This window comes from Erithacus rubecula (assembly GCF_903797595.1).
Source record: "Erithacus rubecula genome assembly, chromosome: 4".
NCBI classification, from domain to species: domain Eukaryota; kingdom Metazoa; phylum Chordata; class Aves; order Passeriformes; family Muscicapidae; genus Erithacus; species Erithacus rubecula.
In genome coordinates this window covers 29,080,315-29,096,994 of record NC_136686.1, presented here as the reverse complement: position 1 = coordinate 29,096,994, position 16,680 = coordinate 29,080,315, and the positions used below count along the sequence as shown (strand labels likewise).

At 34.6% G+C, this 16,680-nt stretch overlaps 1 protein-coding gene across 3 annotated transcripts in view; it reads left to right on the top strand.

The window, feature by feature from the left end:
- ANKS1B (ankyrin repeat and sterile alpha motif domain containing 1B) overlaps window positions 1-16,680 on the top strand; it is a 399,263-nt gene that overhangs the window by 106,379 nt on the left and 276,204 nt on the right. For all 3 annotated transcript variants that reach the window (XM_079304860.1, XM_079304861.1, XM_079304862.1), the window contains one exon: window positions 9,084-9,249. In XM_079304860.1, the coding sequence (XP_079160986.1) occupies window positions 9,084-9,249 (166 nt within the window). The remainder of the gene's footprint in view (window positions 1-9,083; window positions 9,250-16,680) is intronic.

The following is a 16,680-nucleotide window of genomic DNA, read 5'->3' as shown; positions in this document are numbered from 1 at the left end:
CAGTGTGAGATGTGAAGTAGAGGGATGTTTTTGACCACATGCCTAGTTTTTGACCTGAACTTGTGTGCAAATCAAACATCAGGGCACTTAGGTTACATACCTGATAAAGCAGAAGGGTTTCCTTCACTCCTTTCTACCCACTTCCAAAGTGGACAGACTGAGTGTATCTTTTTTTAAAATCTCGTTTGAATGCAGTAATGTTCTATTGTAAGGTTCATCAGCAATTTTTGAGCTGCCTCTGAAAGATAGCACTCGTAATATCTCTTCCCCCCAGACAGTTATTTCTCATCAGAACTGTAAGATCAAAGAAAAACTGCACACACTCCACAGTTTGGATTTTTAGTGGCTAGAATCTTACTTTTTGACCCAGAAGGAAAGACCCACTGCCAAGAGTTTCCTGTAGTCTGGCTTTAGGTGGTTTCATGTGACATCCAGGCATTCTGAGTAGCAATTTCCTTTTACTTACCAACACCGTTTTCTCATAACGAAAATTTGAAAGGATTTTGAGTGTTTTTTAACTTTTAGCATTTGCATTGATATATTGAAGATGAGTTGTTATTTGATGAAATACAAGAAAATAATTTAATCAGGACCTAGAGCAATAGAATCATTGGGGAAAAGTTTTTTTGTGGGTACTTTTTGCCATTTTTTGTTTTGGTTTTGGGAAACTGACATAGTAGTTTGTATGTATATAGAGGAATTAACATTAACACAGAATATCTGTAATAAAAGTATATTCCTTACAGTTAGCATGACTGCAAATCTGAAGCAAGACCCCTTAATTCTTGTTAAATAGACAAATTACTCTGTGGTAGCTGTTCCAAAACTGGAATCTTGCATTGAACCTACAGAAAATTTTTTATGTTCAAATTTTATAAGAAATGTAATTTAGATTCTCTTATAATCTTTATACTTTTCAATTTATGTAAACTTCACATTCTGCTTCCATTTTACAATAGCTAGGGCTGAGAATTTGCAATGAATAAGTAGATTATCATACCACAGGCATCATCATAATAACAATTAAAGCAGTAGAGCTTTGACATGAAACAGTGGGATTTCTTGTTTAAAGAGCCATACAGAAGTAACATGTTTATTAGCAGAATGGTTTTCCTTCAGTGATGAGCAGTGAATTAAATAGTTATATTCATATGTTGTCCTTATATTTCCATCTTAGCTACTGAAGTTCAGCATGGCCACATCAGCCTTCATAAATTTGCCAGGAGTGTAGGCAGTATGAGGATATAGCACTGAGCAATGGAGCTTTTTGTATCCATAAAACTAAAAATCCATGTTATGAATCTTAGTGGGCTTTGGCATACTTTTGGTCAGGAAACAGAAGAGTTCATAGGTTTCCATCCAGAACTACTGGTCTGAAGTAGGGTATGAAATAGAAAATTACTGGGTTATGTATGAATATAGGAGATACAGGCATTAACCTCTTAACTTATATTTACTGCTAATGTGTGTATTTCCCCTGTTGTCATGGAATAAATTGTTTTACTGTTTTTAAGCACCACTTTTAGCTTACAGTATGAATTTACTTTCCCTCTGACTGTCTCTTACTGGTAGGCTTAGTTTTCACATTACTGAAATATCTGCAAAGTTTATTTGGTACTATTTAATTAGGAAGTATTCACTTTTAGAAACTTTGTGTGCTACTGGGATCTTTAAAGAGCAATTTTAAACTATTTTTCTGTTAATTTTTTATTTTACTTCTCAGTTATGTAATAAATAAAAGTATGATTCACAACAAGTTTTTTCATTTTGATAATGGAGCTCTGCATAACTTAATAGTTTGAAAACATTTTCTTGTTCTTTCTGTTTTACTGTGGGAGCATGTGTAGGAGATATTTAAAATAGTCTTGGTTTATGCTATTGCATTAATAACTTTTATACCAAATATACTTAAATTTTTATTTCTTCAGTGTCAAAAATCTTTAAGCATGGAAGATTTTCTTTCCTGAAATAAGAAATATTTATCTGTCTCTTCTATCAAATCTATTGTATGTGGTATCAATAATTGATTAATGTTGTGCAAATTTTTCAGAGTATTTACTTGATTTCAGAAAGAGATACATGGGCATTTTTTTCAAGAAAAGGATAGGTTATTTGTAATAGATAATAGATCCACACATTTTGGTGTTAAATCTCTCTTTTCAAAGAAAATTTCTCCCATAATGTCTCATTTTCTTGAAGTTATCTGCCCTCCAATCAAGTCAGCTTGATTTTCTTTACAGCTCTCTGGTTACTATCCACGGAACTGTTGTGTTTTTCTTCAAGATTTACTTAAGTGTACTCAGTTCTTCCCTGCCCTTCACAGCAACACATACATTTTTCATTAGTGGCACAGTAGTTGATAGATATTAAGCTATAAAATGTAAGAAATGTGAGTCTGCTTAACATAGAATAATGTGTTAATTGTTTTCTGCATTTGCAGTCAAATATTGACTTCAGTATAAGGTTTTTCAGTATCCAACATTTTGCATGGTTTCTGCCTTTATAATGTGAGGAATTAGCCTTCATGTTTGCTGCTTCAATTGGAGCTGTGTCTGTATGTTTAAGATTTAGACTTGAGAGCATAAGCATCTTGCAGAGAAGTATTGTTTCCATGGAGCTTAGGTTTCAGCTCATTTTATCTTTTTTTAATATAATAGCCTTTATTTTACAGAGGCATTTTCCCACGGCTTGAAATTCAAACAAGACATGATTTTTTAAAAATGTCTTTCGTGAAAACAATAGGAAAAAAAAAGGAGGCCCTTTAAACTGGAATTTGTTTTCTAGTTTATAATTGTATTTTTTCAGCTTAACTAAGAATAATTTATTAAAGCAGTTATTATATTATGCTACATTGCCACACACAACCATTAGCATTTGCATAAACCAGATTATGTACACTTTTAGTATATTCTTTGTCACAGTGAGTTATTTATTAGAGGAAGCATCTGGTCTTTTTAATGGCCTGAGTGTTGTATTCATGGGAAAGCATGTAACATGACTACAGTAATCTAGCTTCATTTGGAATGCTGAATATCTGCCAGTTAGAATTATGAAAACACTGCATAAAATATAGTGACATGTTTCTGCTGCTGAGGTTAGCACTGCATACATTATGCTCACAATTTACCCGTGTCTTCACACATTTATAGTTTAGGTTATATTAGTGAGTTTTGTGTTGTAAGGCATTGTAGGAACCTTTAGCTTTCAGGGATTTATGTCTGTGGACTTTTTGTATAAACTTTGAAACATAGATATGTGAAATATGCATAGGGAAAGGAGAAAATAAACCTGTATTTGGGGTGTTATATAAATAATTATCTTTCTTCTCATACATAAAGTTTGGAAAGGAAATCTAAATTTTGAATGGTTTCTGAAAAACGAAACATCATATTTACATTTCTAACTAGATAATCAGGACAACAACTCTAGCATACTTTTTAAAACTGATGTTTTTCTCAGCTCTTTGGAAGGCTTACTGAAACTTACAAAGGCTGTTTCAGGTGCAGAAGGTAAATAATTACTTTATATAACATAGTTAACTCTGTACTTGTATTATTCCTACAACAGTGAACCTGCCATTTCAGATGTTTAGTGAAAGGGTAAAAAATCATACTCTCTTAAAATCCTAGAAGTACCTTGTGCAGACCAGAGTAGATCCTCCAGTGTCATTACCCTTAAATTAATTATTGGTGATTTTCCAGATTGTGTAATATATCATAAACCTTATTATATGTTCTATGACAAATTACACATTCAAGTGTTTCTAGCTGTCATAACAATGAACTTTTTTGATAGTTTGACTCATGAAAAATTATTCTAATTGTACAATTGAAGTTTTCTTTTGTCAAATTATTAGTAATAGATAAATGTGTTTTTATTAGCCATAAATAATAGTAATATTCCTGATATCTTTGACTGGAAAGACAGTGAAAATAAATATTTCTCCATCTACTTGGGGTTTTGGGTTATTGTGACATAGGAAATATTTCAGTTCTTTTTGCTTAGTACATTATTGTAGCAAACTTGTACAATGCTGTTCAGGATCAAGCATTTCCCTTTCCACCTTGCTACATATCACAAAACTGTTCTAATGATCTTTAGTCTCTGGTCAGGACTTCTTTCTTGCTTGAATTCTTGTTTCCTCTCAACAACCTTCACTTACTTATCATCAATATTTTGGTGTGAATGTCCTAGTCCAGCAAGGTTATATACATCAGTCTGTTTACAAATGTCAGGAAGTATGTTTGATGCAAATAAATTCAGACTAGATATAAGGGAATTATTTTTTTTTTTCACTGAGGATGGTGAAACACTGGAATAGTTCACCCAGGGAGGAGGTAGATGCCCCATTCCTGGAACCATTCAAGGTCAGGGGCTCTGAGCAACCTGGTCCAGTTTAAGATACCCCTCTCCATAGCATGGGGTTGGACTAGATGACCTTTAAAGGTGCCATCCAACCCAAACCATTCCATTATTCTATGATGCTATGACATAAATGAGATGAATGCAGTATTCATTGCTCACACTCAGGAGATCAGGAGCATATAAGGTTGATGGAGCATATAAGATCAATAGCTCTCCAAAGTTTCATCAATAAAAGTATCACAGTACTCTTCTAAGGAACAGCTAGGCAGAATTTGTCATACTATGATGTAAGGACAGCCACCTGGATTCTAGATGCTGGTCCTCTGGCCTTCAGCCAGCCAGGAGAGACAGCACAATCCCCTGCTGGATCTCAAGGGGTATGTCAGAATTTAAGAGCTCTTCTTTGCTATCTATATAAATGAAAAAGATATTGCTAAAGGTGGCAGATATATTGCATTCTATCTGTCTATATTTCCCATATTATTTCTACTTTAAGAGGAGAGTTATGTGTGACCATGGTGTGTTGTCCCATGTTCCAGGGAAGTAATAAAGCCTCAGTGACCTGATTTTTTTTACAGGAAAGGATATTGACAGAATGAAAAAAAATTCTGTTAAGTACGAATTCTATCTTCTTGTCAGAGTGTCAGTTCAGATTAAGTGCCTTCTGAGCCTATATCATTCTATTAATAGCTCATACAAACACAAATTTGCATGTACTGCTCACATCTCAGCCCTTAAGCATACATCATTCAGTTTGATTCTTAAGAAGAAGGCAAGACTATATGGAAGGCAGAAGCAAGAGAAGCTAGAACTCTGACAAAAATGTGGAAAAATATATAACTCAACACCATGTAGTTCTTGAAGATTTAGTCATGTTATGGCACATTGTTTCACAGTTGTGTCTAACTCTTTGCAATGGCCTAAAGTAGGTATTTTAAGAGCAATTTCATTCCCACTGATTAACAATCTCTTACCCCTGTGCAGGTTTCAGATATAGTATTTCATAGGTATTATACCTTCCAACATATGCTCAGAGGAGACTCAACTGACTGCAGGCCTATGAATGAGGGTCACAGTGTGTCCTTGGCATGTGCTCTGCAGCTTCAGTGTCACATCACTGTTTCTTGCTACGAGACAAAAAATCCAATTTACATTTATCAGTATGGGTGGCTGTTCTCTAGTGATTTCCCACTAGAGTGACTCACTCACTCTCATTGTTGGGTTTTTTTTTACTTCTATTGTGTATGTATTTTTATCCTTTCCACAAAAAAAAAAAAACAAACAAAAAAACCAAAAAACACTTATTTTAATGTACTAGCAGCCCAACACATTATTTTTATGAAGTTATAATTTCAAATAAGGACAAATTCTGTTTGGTGGTGGTGGTCAGTTTTATGTCTCATGTTCAGCAATTTGGAATGGTTAACAGAAATTTGAGATTATTCAATCTCTATTTTAAAAATACAAATTAGACTCAGATTTTGATTTCAGGACTAAAGAGAAAAGTATTTTTAGGAGGTTTTATTATGCACTTGATAATAACTTGGACATGTAGAATTACTGTAGTTTCTTGTTATTGCAGTTGGGCAAGAGCTTTCAATCTTAGAAAAGAAACAGGATCACATTGCTTCACACCTACAACATTTGCTAACATCTAAGTTGAAGCTGTGAATTAGTTTAGTGAATTAGTTTAGGTCTTAGAAGTTTTCTAGAAACTCTCAAACAATGGAGAACATTTTGCAGCAACCAGAATACTTTACAATGTTTTTCTTCAGCAATGAGGAATTTTTTTTTTTTCATTTTTTTACATATGCATTTTTAAATTAAGGTTTATCATCTTCACTTAGTAAGTTGATAGAATTCCAGGCTTTCTAAAGTATTAACAATTATTTTTTGGTTCTAACTCATTTGACTTTTTCTGGACATACTATTATTATATTTTATTTATTAGAGAGATATTTAGGAGGAATTTAATTGTCAGTAGTTTACATTCTAACCATTTTCTGAGTACCTCCATCATTTTTATTTATTCTTCTCTGACATTTATATTCATGCAATGTTAATTACAGAATGTTGAATAACATTCAGAATATCAAATTGAATGTTAAGAGCAATTAGGAAAGGAATAGAGTACAAAAAAAGGAACATTGTGATGTCAGTATCTTGGTGAGCTCTCATCTTGAATGAGGAAATCTGAGAAAATGTGATCCCTGTCACATCATTGAAGGCTAAGAGAATGAAGGGTGACAGGGATGGTCAGATCCTGGAGGAGCTGGATAAGTGGGTTAGTATTTCTCATTCCCTAAAGGAGAGGACATGGGAAGTGCATATGTCTGTGAAATGACAAGGAGAGGATAAGTAAAGAACAACCCTTCATTGCCATCTAAAACAAACATTGCCATCTAAAACACCTAGTACAAAGCAGTGATGTCAAACTTAGCTGAAAACAAAATGGGGGGCATGCCAACTGTGAAAGGGGACATTTGCTCTAAAGGCAGCTTGAGAAGGTAATTCTAGAAAGTTGGATTGGTAGACATGTGAAACAATGTCAGCACCTTTTGACCATGAAGTGTAAGACCCACAGGGTGTTGCAGAAGGAGAAGCAGTTACTACATGCTTGACCTGATCTCATGTTGGTTTCCACTATTCTCTAGGTCAGCACCTGTTGGCTGCTTTCTGAGACAGAATATTGAGTGAAACAAAATGTGATCCAATGTCTATTCTTATGTTTTGTGTATCAATTTTTAATGGGGTTTTTTTTGTTAGTTTGTTTATTTATTTATTTATTTTTTAGTGTAGCTGAATTCAGGTGCTGCACAGAGTTTCACTTTGGTGTTTTGTGACAATTTTAAGGCTGCAGTATTTCATGGGCTTCTCTAGGTAGATTTACTATAATTAGGGTTTGGCATTCTGACTTAAATGCATGTTTCTAGAGGAGTACAAGGATTAAATTGAAGTCTCCTGTTTTAGTTCATTGCTTTGGTAAATAAATTTTTGCCACTGCTTTTTTACAGCCGACTTAAATGGACAGGGTAAAAATTCATTTTTTTTTCAAGGAAAGATTGATTCTCTTGTCCTGCAGTTGTACTTCAACTGTTTTGATGCCTCTGTACAATTTTCTATTAATTTCATTTAAGGAATGGAATGGCTTAAGTTCATAAAGTTACATTTGGAGCTGCAGGAAGCCTACTTGCAAAATTTTGTAATCCTTATTATGTCTACTACCTGAAACTAGTTTATTTTTAGTTTATATCTGTGATATTACTAATACTGGGAGCTCATAATCTGACTAGGTAAAAACTGGAAAGGGAGAAACAGGTGGAGGTGCAGTCAGATTCCTCTTTTAGATATATTTGTTGAATACTGACCACCAATTTTGTATTGTTTGCTAGTACATACTAATTAAAAAAAACAAAACAAATGCATCTTAGTATTCTATTTATTTTATTTGTGTAATTTTTTTTTCCCATGGTAACTGTTTCCAGTGTTCATTTTAAAGTTCTTTGTTAGTTTAACCTGGGATTTAAATTTGTCTCTACTAAAGTCATCAAGAATTTTGAAGTGAAGCTGCTCTTGTTGCCATGTTAACCCTATCCTTCAAGAGGCCTTGAATTTTTGCCAAACTGTGAACTCTCACAAGGATCAAATAAGGACAATGACCAGGAAAAAATAAAAAAAAAGAGACAAAGAGTTGAGTCATGTAATTACTTGCTAAAAGTAGAAATTGTTTATCTTAAAGACACTGTTACCTACAGCTTACTTTAGGTAATAAAAGTTCTTGGTGAAGAAATTGTTATTCCACATTTTGTTTTACACATTTTGTTTTATCCCATTCTTCAGTTGTTTTCTGAATAGGCCTATGATAATATCCAACTGTCAGGTTGCTTTCTTGCCCTTTGCCTTTTATTATATCATATTTGATTTATGTCTGATGGTTGACTTTCAGAGACATCCATATGTCCGATATAATGGATGTTCCACATCCAAAGATGTGGAAATACGTGTTTGCCCATGCAATTGCTTTCTGATGGGATGAAAAAAAATCAATCTCTGGTGAAACTACTGAAACTGGATGTTATCTTTCTATTCATGTTTGAAACTAGAAACAGTCTGCTTGACTGGATTACTGTACCAGCAAAACTTTTAATTCCTTTTTCCCCCCTCCCTCGACATTTGCTAATCAGTAGAATTTGCTGTATGTATTGCTGTTATGGGACTTTTTGTCATTGTTTAGCTCAAATGTGGAGCAGTAATTCATCTTCATTCACAGCCTGGGATCCTGCCATCCATATGTAGAAGGAATATTTTTAGTTTTCTTATATGAAATATAAACATTTCGTAAAACCATCCCTGAAGAGAACATAATTGTGGTAGTTAATCTAATTGTTGCTCTTGTGAGATACAATTAAAAAAGAAAAATAGACATCCCCTGAATTACAACCTAGCAAAACAGGTATGGCAAAAGCAGTAATCCAGACTTCATTAAACACAAACCTTTATGAATAAAGTTCTTCTGTAAACTGAATTTGAACTGTGTTATACAAAAATTTAAAGAAATAAGAAGTGAATTCTTCTAGTCTGTTACAGTTTGGATTTCAGCAGATTGCAGTATTTAATTTGCTGAATTCTAACCCCTGCTACGCAGAGTTACTGAGCCTGATTTTTCCTGTGTCATCTGAGAAATATCTCGCTTACCTACTTAAATTTTTGCATTTCAGGAATCTTATTCAAAGAAGAGAGGTTATGCATTGGAAGCAATACCCTCTGTACCTCTGGATGCAGTTCCTTCAGAAAATGACAGCAGTCTTTGTGATTCGATAGACATAGCAGTCACCAAAAAGCCTTGTTCCCTAGAGATAGCAAGAGTTCCTTCCTCAAGACCAGGTAAATCACCAAATAATCCTTTGCACAGCCATTGGTGTAAGTGTTAATCTTTAGAATATATAGGTCTATATTTTTAAGCATGCAGTACTCTATTTATCACGGTATGATTATAGTCTTCCATTAGCTACCATAAGAGCTTCACATCAGAATAAAGATTAATAGCAAAATGCTGTAGAAGTGAAAACAAAGCAGATGTTTATATACTTTCTTAGATAAATACAAGGTTGCAAAAAAGCCAAATTAGAAAGATGTTCTTGTAAACAAGTCTTTTGCAGTAATCCTTTAACCAACCTGTTTCTTTTTTTCCTAAGTACTGCTTAGCAACAGCATAATGGAACTACAAAATTTAAAGTACTCGGCATTTTCATGTTACGTGAAAGAATATCTGATCCATTTTTGTAAACTAAATAGTGAATGAGAATTAAGAGAAATATTAAGTGTCAGTTTGACAGACTGCTGTTTGTCTTATATATAGCTTTTCACAGGAATCAGTTGAAATAGTTAGAAACTAATATAATAATGCTAAGTCGAATATTATCTGTAAATATAATATTATCTGTAAGAATTCTGTTTATGTTCTCCAAAATTATATGATCTCTTGCATTACTCTTATTTGAAATCCTCATTTTACCACCTGGTACAGGAATTTCAGAATATAGTCATTTTGCTCTAATTAATTGGACTGAGAGTCTGCTTTGACAAATGACAGTTCTCAGCAGCAGAGACCTATTTGAAGCAAGCAATTGACATTCTGACCTGTGTGATCTTAACCAGAAGTCATGATTTGGGTAATATGCAAGGATAACAGATGATTGTTGACTAACAGCATGTCAGTGATCTGGTCTGTGTAAGGGGAAGCACTTTCTTGATTTCACAGCTGAACTAATATTGAAAGAGTTCTAGAGCTGTGTCAGGCATAGTATATGAGGGCCAGATAGCAAGACAAAGCTTTGCAGTTTGCAAGGTAAGGTGGATTGTAATTTCCACCTCTCTATTAAATTTGTGCTAAAGAAGACTTGGTGGAACCTGCATTATGAGCAGCAGTTTAAAAGGTGGCACAAAGTAGGATAACATCTTTGTAGCATAGTTGCACAGAATGGACTAGAACCAGACTTGAACATCAGCATGACTACTTGTGTTTCTTACTTTGATGGTTTTGGCTCTGATAATATAAAAACATTTAGTCTGTGCAGGACAATATTGTGGGTTATTTTTCAGTAGAGGAAGAAAATAACAAATTATCTTTGTTTTTCACATTTCTACTTGAATAATTACCATAATCATTTATACTGCAGTGGAAAGACTGCCATATATATACCCAGTAAATTGGTAGGGGGAGTTCATTACGTGCCTTCTTAGTAATGGGGCTCAAAAATAAACCTTCCCATTGTAATTAGTATTTTTTTAAAAAGATGGAGTTTTCACTAGTTAAAATGTCAGGTTTTGGAATTATGCTGTTTGCTAAACACAAGCATTTTTCTTAGGCATAGTAAATCCATTAAGATCAGTGTGAAACACAGATCCTATAAAGGACATTTTTATGTCTTAATCTGGAAGTATGTTTTGTGTAAAGTTTAAAATAGTATGTATCAGAGGCCTGGAGTATAACCAAGGAAGCTGTAGGACATTCAAGAGGGCATGCATGATATTTAGAAGATCTAACAAGATCAATGAGTTGACAATACACATTTACTGTAATTCCTTCTATCTTAGTTTTCCATATACCACTATGATATTTTTCCCCTTGGCATTTTATTTTAAAGAACATTTGGCTTTATAGGAAAATGTGGTTTTACTTTAAGCTATAAATGTAGAAGTTACTTAGCTGGTCTGGCTTGCATACCGTATCTAAAATTCTGTTGGCTCTTATCTCATACTACAAATGGACCAAATGAAATAAATCATGTCACTCTGTTATAAGGTATTTAGTACTAGGTGTAATGGTATGTGAAGTCACCCTGCCACTTGAGGTCATATAGACTTATTGCTTCAATAAGTTACATATGATTATAGATAATTTAAAAAAAAAATCTAATTTTGCATGCTTTTTTCCCTGAATTTCCCTCAATTCTTGTGTCACTGAGACATGCTGACTTTGGGAATACTGTTTCAGATTTCTGCATTATGTGATATGTAGTGCTCTGGGGAGAAAAACCAGACTGCTCAGTAGTTGTCCTGAATTTTACTGTTGAACTGGTAAGGAAGAGGATGAGAACTCTGTGCAACAAATGCTAAAGGCTTGTTAGTTTTCAGGGAGAAAAACCAAATGGGATGCAAATAAAAGTAGTCATAAAGTTGGTTACCTCTACTTCTGAAATGCTGTGTTGTCTGAGTTTTATGTCTGTTTGCAAGAAATTAGTTTTATATAGGAACAGTTGCATTTATTGGTTTATGCTCACAGTTAAAGCATAAATGCTGGTTTTTTTAAGTTGTAGTTAAGTGCATGTTCCTACGCAGTAGGGAGACTATATATCTTTGAGTCTACTTTTATAATTTTTATTGCAGAAACTCCCTATGAGTGAGACCAGGTGGCAGTTTACATGTCATATTTTCAATAATAGTGAGTGATGGCCAGTAGTAATTAAGCTATTTTTGGGATATCCTTGAGTATCATCAGGAATTAGAGAGGATTTTCAAGCTCTGTTTCTCCTGAACAATTTGTGGAAGAAAAAAACAACCACATTTCTTGGAAAACTTGATCTGTCTATGCAGATTAACAAAGGCTTTAGTAAAGCATCTCAATGACAGAAGAGACATTTCTCTATGTAAACTGCATGAGAATCACCAATGGATAAAAGAATTCTTGTTCCAGGACTCATTATGTTTCATTATGTTACTGTGCTGTGGGTGCAGGTCAGGGACACTTTAGTGAGCCACCTTCAACTCTAAAAATAGCTGAGCTGTGGCAAAGCAGAACTCAGTGTGGGCTGCAAAATCCAGCTGAGAAATAAGGTAAATGCTATGGGGCTTCACTTGTGCTGAGCTCTCAGCCACTGCACAGTCAGCAATTCCCAAGTCAGTAATTTTAAAGATAGCTCTTGTACAACTCCTCTACCCAGTTATATCAAGCATATGGATTCTATCAGGGATAAAAATTGTCCTTAGATATGTGCTGTGCTGCCAGTATCCTATAGCAGGCAAGCACAAGGAAGGAGCTGAAACATAAAAGAGCTAGCAGCTATTCTCTTTCTTCCAGCTAAGTGTACTTTGAGCTGTCTTGCTGTTGTCAGTCAGGATGTTTTTGTTATCTAAAAAATTACTTGATTTGTGCTTAAATGCCAGGGACCCATAAGGAGGACCAAGTAGTTAATAAATCTGTAATTAGTCATACCTTATAGCCTCATAATCACAACAGGGAAATTAATTAAAAAGTAGTTGACATTGAATTAATAGAATGTATCAAACTGTCCCCAAGCTGGCCAATTCTCTGCATTATTAGGCTTTGGTGTTTTTTTTTTTTTTTTTTCCTTGCTCAGCCTGATGTCCCTCTCCTGTCATTACAGTGAAAATGAACCTGAAATCTTGTAGTCAGTGTGTCAGATCACCTCAGCTGCATAATACTGTGTCAGCAGTCTTACACAGATATCTAGGACACTATTCTCCAGAAACCTAAATTGAAAAAAAGAGCCTAGCTGTGATAACATTTTTTATCAACATTAAAAAATGTCTTTTATTTAGTTTCCAAAATCACTGAGCACTTGATTTGGTAAATAAAGTTCTATTTGTCAGATCATCAGTTTCTGTTTGAATTCAGTAATCCTGAATATTTGAATACTTTAGTTTTTCAGATTGAGACTAAGATCCCAAATACATATTTTCTAACTTGATGAATTTATACCTTCACTGTTGTGCAGTTATTTTCTAGTTATAAGCAAAGCAGTGAAAAGTGGCCACAAGAAGGAACCATCACACTGCCAGATATAAAAAATTGTCTGGATGAATGGAAATTCAAGAGTGTAGCTTTAGTCATCGATGCTTCAGCACTTTGAAACTCAAATTGATCTGAAGGGTCACACACAAGCTTTTCTGAGAGCCACTCACATGAATTGCTTCAGGCAGAAGGACTGCTAATAGAGCTGGATTTCATTTAAGTATGCTTTTCAAACCAGAGATAGCAGGATATTGTGCACTTAAACACATGACCTCCCCAGGTTTCAATACTTTCAAGGAAAGATATTTAATGATCAAGAAAAATCATCTTAGTTGGGTAGAGGGAAGAACATAATAAAGGAGGAAATATAAGTTGGTCTAGAACCAGTTAAAAATACTCTCTGAAATTCAGCCTAATTTAACACAGATGTTTCTGAAACATGAAATAAGGACTGTCCATGAAGGCTTATGATATTGTGGTGTGTATTCAAAATCATTACTACCTACCTGCCATCAGTGTTGGATTTTCTAAGCAGCAGGGATGTGAATGGAGAACCTCAGAATGCTTATCAGGGCCATTAAAACTTACTAGTGCTTCAGGACCTGACAAGGCATCACAGCACCAGGCCTGCCAGAGTTTGAGAAGTGTTTTCACAGAGCTCAGACACATGATGTGATTCTTGGGGCCGTCCTGTGCGTGGCCAGGAATTAGACATTGATCATCTTGTGGATCCCCTCCAAGGAATTATTATCAGAACATTCTGTGATGATATATGAGTGCTAATCAAATGTCATTTATTGCTCTATTATTTCAGGGGATATTATCTCCAAAGAGTATAATTGGCCTGTGTGTTGAGTGAGAAGTGAAGAGCCACTCAGAGCTTGTCATTACAGAACACAGGGCATAGGTATCGTAACGTGAGCCCTGCATCTGTTTGGTGGAGTTGGTTCACTGACAAAAGAGGGTTGTGTTTCCATAACAACCTAATAGCTGAACAATTCTTAGGCAGCAAGCATTTTCTTCTCGAAGTAATTTTTTGCCTTGAAGAAATACTCCCATTGTTAACTAAAGTTTCCCAGTTTTCAGGATATTTTGCACAATATAATTCCCCTTTACATTTAGCACAGAAAGAGTATCATAGGTCTTGGAAAGAATGAGCAAGAGAATCTCACAGTACCCTGACACAATGACAATATGCCCCTTAGAAGGAGAAAAGTTAAGTTCTAGCCTTTGTGTGGTTCATTTTATGATAGAGCTTCAAAATATCTGGGTCTTGTGCCTATTACTCTTCATAGAAGTCTATATTAGAATAACTGATTTCTGTGCTAGTGATTAAGAAGCTTCTCATTTCCAACTTCAATGTATTCATAGCCAACTCCAGCCAGATGACAGAGATAGCCCAACATTCTGTCCTTGGATAAGTTGGAGCTCTCCAGCAATTCTTTAGAAAGCAAATCTGGGTTATAATGTTTATACCAACTGAAGGGGTATAGTAAATGCTATATTTAGTCCAAATAAAAATAGTTTGATTTTGCTATTTGTGTGCTTTTTAGTAAAATTTACTTCAAAGAAAAAATTGAAAATTATTTTAAAAATTCAGCTGAATTTTTAGTTAATAACTTATTAAAATTTAGTGTCAAGACTTAGACATTTTTGTCTCTCCTATTCTTTTACTTCCTTTAACCCATGTTTGAGCTAAATGGAGATAATTTGGCTATGGTACAGAATGTATGAATTTCTTGGTTTAACAGGTTATTTTACAGTGTTGTAAGGTTCATGTTCAGAGTTTCGAGATACCCATCTTTTCCGGAGCATAGTACCAGAAACTGAACTACTCTCCTCCTGAATTTCAGTGATGACACATTTTGTATTTGTCATCCTGACTGCCACAGTGTATAGTGCACACTTATCAGAAGCTATTTTGTCTAATACATTAATATATGTTTAAAGCTAAGATTTTTAATTTCATGTTACTTTTTAATGAAAATCAAGAGAGTGTTGATGAAAGAGTGAAATATATAATAGCTCTTCTATCTTGCATTTTGCTAGGTTTTTTCTTCAGTACAGCTAGTTCTTTTTTAAGCACACTCCAAAACCAGAAAAGATTCCTGAAATTTATGCCTAGAGCATTTTCTCCTGTAGATGTTTCTATAAAATAATTTACAATTTTATAATTTCTTTAAATTTTTTAAAGTATCTTCTGGCATTTTATAGTTGCCTTTATTTTCTCAAATACAAATTCCCAATATGCGAGAAGCTTGGGAGTTTTGTCTCGTAATATTTTCATGCCTATTTTTTGTATTTCTGATAGTATTTAATTAGGATGCTTTCTACTGCCTTTTTAAAATACTGTGTCTGCTAGAGGAGCACAGTTCACCTGTGGTCCTGTGTTGGTTACTATTGTATTGGCAGGTGTTACAGACCTGCTGGTCTTGATGAGCAGGTCTTCAAGTGGTCTGACTCTCAGAGGCTGATGTGTATTCCTAATGTCATTGATGTTGACACGTGTTTGGTGTCAGTGATTTCAGTTTGGTTACATTTTCACCGTATACATTATCTTCCAAAACAAGGGTTTTCATTAGAATTAGGAGTTAGTCAATTAAGTATAGACATGAGACTGGAAAAATGTCTGTTGTGATATGAGATGAAAAATAAGTTACTATCTGTGAGAATATTTCCCTTATGATTTTGTCTGAAATCAGGAGAAGATGCCTCTTAAATTATCTGCTACACAGTTGTATTTGGAAGTGGCTGTAGATGGGTCAGTGAGGTGTGTAACACTGATTTGAACCTTGTTAACTTCCTTCTAATCACGTTGTGACAGCATGTTAAAGCTGTGGCCACTCTAGCTGTATTAGGGTAGTGCTCAGGAGGTGAGTGAGACAGCCTGGAAGTTCTTTCCACATAAGAATTTGCTCCTAGGTTGTGCAGGGATGGCAGATTTCTGGCATTACCCAAGACACAGGCTTTGGTGGTCCATATTCACTTTATGCAGACAGATACTGTCCCATATTCTTTCTTGACATGTCTGTAGCCTGCTGTCAGTAGATATATCCACAGTGCACATATTGCCTCCCTAATGTTTAAAGAAGTATCTGTGCTTTACTGTTTCAATTTCCTGTACAACATGGGAATCTGGTTATTTGTTAGAAGTTACAAAGGGAGAGGAAAAAATTAACTTTCGTTGTGGAAAACAAGCACTATTTTCATTAGAATTTGACTAATTATAAATGTATTAGCAGTAAAAATTAAGAGATGAGGGAAAATAAATTATAAAAATTTTCAATAGCTGTTCATACACTGGCTTCCCCTCTAAGCAGTCCTGGGCAGCATGAAATAAAGCCATAGGTTCCTCTAGCACAGCTGTTCCTTTAGTTATTCTACTTTAAACAGAGAAATTTTGTATTTGGACAAACCTCTGTCATCATAAAATTCTCAAATTAATAACTAGAAAATTGAAATCCTCCAATTTTGTCATTGCATAAGTAGCAGACTCTATCTCCAAAGCACTACAATAATTTTTTTTTTTTTTTTCTTTCACTCAACTTCTTGACTTTTGA